We start from the raw sequence: 4,637 nt of genomic DNA on the forward strand, positions 1-4,637 counted from the left end.
CGGGTCTGAATTAGATTAATTGGATTAATAACCGATTATTTTCAATTCAGTTTAAAAAAAAAGATTGGATTTTTCCAAAATTAAAATTAGTAAACTTTGAATCAATCCATCCTATATTTTTGGATAAATTTTTATTAAAAAAAATATTTTTTTTCCTTTCTCTTTACTACGAAAATTGAAAAGAAAAAGAGCAAATGATTCCGTTGCCAGAAATGATTTTTACATCATAAATGAAGAAAGTGGCATTTAAGCTTACATTTCAATGAACCGACTTAATTTTAGTTTATTTAAAAATAAAAATCAATGAGGCGGTCAACACCGAATGTATGTACAAATACGGCCGGTTTGTGTGAACCGGGAGCGTCATTCCTAGAGAAGGCGTTCAAAGGGAAGTGTTGATAAATGTCATTTGAGGAATATGAGTAGAAAAGTGTAGACGTCCATTGCTCTGCTGTAAGAATCCACGAAGAAACGAGGGCTAGACGTGGTGCTGGTACTCGGCCGAAACGAGCATGAGGTCGGGTCCGTGGCATTTGAGAACTCGGGTCACGGGTTTTGAGCTCGAGTCGCAGGTTTTGGGTTTGGGTTTCATCCGTTCCATATCCATCTACATTCAGAACTTGGTGGAGAGAGGACGATTTCGAGCGAAGAGAGGACGATGAGTCTGATTAGAGTATCGAAAGGGGCGAGAGGTCAATTAGGTTTTTACTTCCGAAGTATCCAAGTCTGTTTTTTTTCCGAACAAAACAACAACAGGAATTAGTCAATTTAGGGTTGCGATTTGGGTTTGCGCTCGTCTTTATTGCGGCTCGTCTGTTTTCTCTGCAGCGTCTCCCTCTCACCGGTTGGGTTCTGTATGCACCATTTTAATCCGTGATTAACAGAGTTTCCGATCTCTCTCGTTAATCATACAGCGTTGAAAACAGCGTTTTGCTTTTAAAAAAAAATAAATAAAAACAATAGTACATCCTCAACACAATAAATTTCGTCCATTGCAAAGCTTCCAGATAAAAAAAAATTAACGAAATTAAACACCCGTTTTCCTGTCTGGACGCGAACAAGCCCTGAGTTCTATCTTGAAAGGGTAAGTCTTATCGACGTCTCTTCTTCCTCATGGCCTGGGGGAACTTGAGAGGGACGGGAAGGGTTGCGTGCAAAACAGTTTTGACGCGCGAGCATTTGCAGCCCAGATGCTCGTAATGCTTTCTGAGATCGATGCTGCTCATCCTCAGATCCTTGGCTATGTCTTCCACGCTGGTCTTGAACTCATCCACGTGAAGCGTCAGCACGAGCACGTAGCTTGTCAGAAGGTTGATCTTGTCGGTTGGTATCCTGTCCGATTCAAGATCCCTGAACATTGACTTGAATCTCTGTTGTATGACCCCAGGAAACCTGTGGTCCTTGGCACTGTTGTAACCGTTCATGGATTTTACGTCCTTGAACTTCACCAGATGGGTGATGAAAGACAAGATACACGACATTGTCTTCTTCTCCGTCTCATCCTGCAAATGCCCAACAAAACGAAACATGTCGTAACAAACCCGAGCTTGTTTCCCTAATTAATACACTCTTAATTGTGCTCATTAACCACTACCAAACCATCATTGATCAGTCTGACACAAAAGTTGGAACCTTTTTCGATATAATGTTACCACTCACCTTGATATCCCGCAGCTTATAGATTCTATTCCGTACAAACACGGGGTATGTGTCAGGTGCTGCTCCAGTACCCTGCTGCAGATGTGAGTAAATATCCTCGAGGAAACCCCATTCTCCCTTGAGAATAATCTGATCCAATGGATAAGCTTCCCGAGGAGTTGCAGCAGAAACATCACACGGAGGAATGTTGCGTGAAATAATAGAATCAGTGCTTTCAAGAGCTTCCTTCTTGATTTCCATTTCGTTAAGTTTCCCCTCGAGGTGCTGCTGAGACTCGGGATCGTCCCCTGGGTTCAAAGCTCGCATCTTTTTGTCCTGCAGAAAACACATCAAATTAAGGAGTAAATCGATAACCGATCGATATCGTCTTTTCATGGACAGAATTGCCAAAAGGGCATCGATGCGATACAACTGGGACATCAAAGACCATACCCGGTTTATAGCTGACTTTGTACCATAAAGGTTGTTAAGTTTTCTGGCTTTGACAGCTCGTTCTGCCGCAGTTAATTCAGTGCTAACTCCACCTAATGAAGCTTCTGAATCAACAGATTCCGCATTTTTAACTCTTGGCTCCAATATGAAAATCTGTTAGCGACATCACGCAATCAGAACTCCAAAACTGGATTCTCGACAGGGGAGCAAGACTTGACATTTTTCTCACTAAGTTAGAGCAATACTAGTATACTACTAACATTAACAAAGAAAGTAATTTAACGCTTAAAGAAAAACCTGCATACACTTCCTCTAGACCTCCATACAAAAACCAAACAAGAACATCCCAAAGCTGAAAGAATCTCACTAACTTTGATCCACTCTCAATTGTATTCTTAAACTTCAAGCAGCAAAACCAAGCAACTGCAAATTACCATAAGAAAAGGTTGGATTTTTTTATTTTACCTTGTTGGAAGCAATTGGGAGAATTTTCAGTGTCTGCTTCTCCTTGTCGAGAACACCAAGTGTATACACACATGTCTGTCCGGTGGCTCCCTCGCCGGTATAATTCGAGCCGACGAACTTCACGCTCGAGCCAGGTGGGCTCACCACGACCTGAAGCCTCTTGCTCTTCGTCCCGGCCTTATGTCTATAAACCTCGACATCCGGACAGTGTCCGTCTCCATCGCCATCGCCATCGAATTTATCAGATGGGTCATACCCAGAAGCGAAATAGGCGACGATTGGAGCGATTCTCTCGGGTTTCTCCGAGATTTGCTTGACCCTGATGTTCATTGTCTCTTCTTTCTCTTCGTTGGGTTTCTCTATCTCGTTTGTTGTTTGCTGCTTGTTCTTCTTTTTCTTCTTCGTTTCTCTATCTCGTTTGTTGTTTGCTGCTTCTTGTTTTTCTTCTTCTTCTTCTCTAGCTTTGATATTGGCACTTCTTCTTCGTCGAGGTAGTCATTCAGATCCGATTCGTCGGCCATAATTGAAAAACCCTAAATTTCATTCAACAATAAAACCCCAATCAGGATCGAAGAATCCTTAACCCCAAGACAGAGACGTACAGAACCGAATCGAAGAACTTTTACCCGTTCGATGGAGAGGAGCGACGGCGACGGATCCTGGATGATTTCAAAGAATCCCCGGAAATTCAAAAGGAAATCAACGAAGATCGAAGAGGAAAAAAGGAAACAGAGATATAACAGTGACAATCGAAGTAGGCAAGAGAATGATAAAAGAGTTTAGGTCGAACGGGCGGCAACCCTAGTTTATAAAAAAAAAAAAGAATAAACCCCAAAAAAAAAATCCTAAACCATTAAATCTCTCAACTTTACAAATTAAGTAAAAAAAATATCAACAGAAAGTAAAAAGTTAATAACACAGACGTTAAAAAAGTTATTAAGAAATGATACATTAACATTTTTTTTATTATATCCTATTAATTACAACAGTACTGTTGAGATCCAACCCTTGGAAGAATTATTACCTAAGTAATAGTTTTTTTCCTAATACATGGTAGGGATGGGCACGGGCGGATACCCGGACTTTTCAGGGTATCTTTATCTCGTTCTCGGTCTCGCCGGGTTTTTGACTGAAACATCTCGTTCTCTATCTCATGAAACTCGGATACCCGAGATTCGGGTACCCGAGACACGACATCGGGTATCCGCGAAACCCGAACCCGTACTCGTGTAAAATTTTTTTTAAAAAAAATCTGTGCAATTTTACAATACTAATACATCATCAACATAAAATTCAACATCCAAAACATATCCAAAATGCATCATAATTATAAATTGAATAAAATCCAAAATACATTATGATTCAAGTTCAACAACATTCAAAACATATCCAAAATGCATCACAATTCTTGAACGCATATGAAAAGCATACTTATACAAACAAAAAAAAACATACAAATCGAAATTAGAATTAATAACACATTTGAACTTTGCCTTAGTACCCAATTTTTTCGGAGAATTAAGAACAAATTAGTTAGAATAAAAAATCAATAATAGAAAAATATTGAAGAGAGATCGATCTGCAACAGAGACTTGGTTCTTGTTTGTTTCTAACTACAGAAATAGCCTAAAAAGGGGCAATCTCGCTAAACAACTTTCAAAAAAGATTTTCGCAACCGACGAATGTAACAGAAAAGCCAAACTTGTATACCATCCAAAGCGGAACACAAGCATTAAGATCTGTCTGTAATGTCAGGAGAGAACATATCAAAGGCACATGGTTATCCAACAGCATAGACACCAATCAACCAGCCTCTCCAAATTAACAGACACAGCAAAGGGCGCGAGAAAGAGAATTCAAGGAAATCGCTCATCAAATCCAGAACTACAACACAGAGATCCTTAAAAAGGTACAACAAGCGTGGCGGAAACCGCATCTAGATGAGAAAAATCCTCCTTTGCCTATTGAACCAAAGATCCTCGATTCATAAACTATCACCCAAAAGCAAACAGACTACAATCATTACGACGAAATCACAAGTGCCTGAGAGAGATATAAATGATTCAAGATGTTATCGTCAT

General features: G+C 39.9%; 1 protein-coding gene across 1 annotated transcript; it reads right to left on the reverse strand.

Annotated features, from left to right (window-relative positions):
* Positions 1–947: 947 nt before the first annotated feature.
* On the reverse strand, positions 948–3,449 carry LOC104804933 (DNA-directed RNA polymerase I subunit RPA49-like). Its single transcript, XM_010529324.2, has 5 exons — positions 3,183–3,449; positions 2,557–3,089; positions 2,092–2,244; positions 1,660–1,974; positions 948–1,502 (listed from the first exon to the last, which is right to left on the reverse strand). The coding sequence occupies exons 2-5, from the start codon at positions 2,884–2,886 to the stop codon at positions 1,092–1,094; spliced, it is 1,209 nt and encodes a 402-aa protein (XP_010527626.2). The 5' UTR covers positions 2,887–3,089; positions 3,183–3,449; the 3' UTR covers positions 948–1,091.
* Positions 3,450–4,637: the final 1,188 nt, after the last annotated feature.

The sequence above is a fragment of the Tarenaya hassleriana genome, unplaced genomic scaffold (genome assembly GCF_000463585.1).
Source record: "Tarenaya hassleriana unplaced genomic scaffold, ASM46358v1 Cleome1009, whole genome shotgun sequence".
In the NCBI taxonomy this organism is placed as follows: Eukaryota; Viridiplantae; Streptophyta; class Magnoliopsida; order Brassicales; family Cleomaceae; genus Tarenaya; species Tarenaya hassleriana.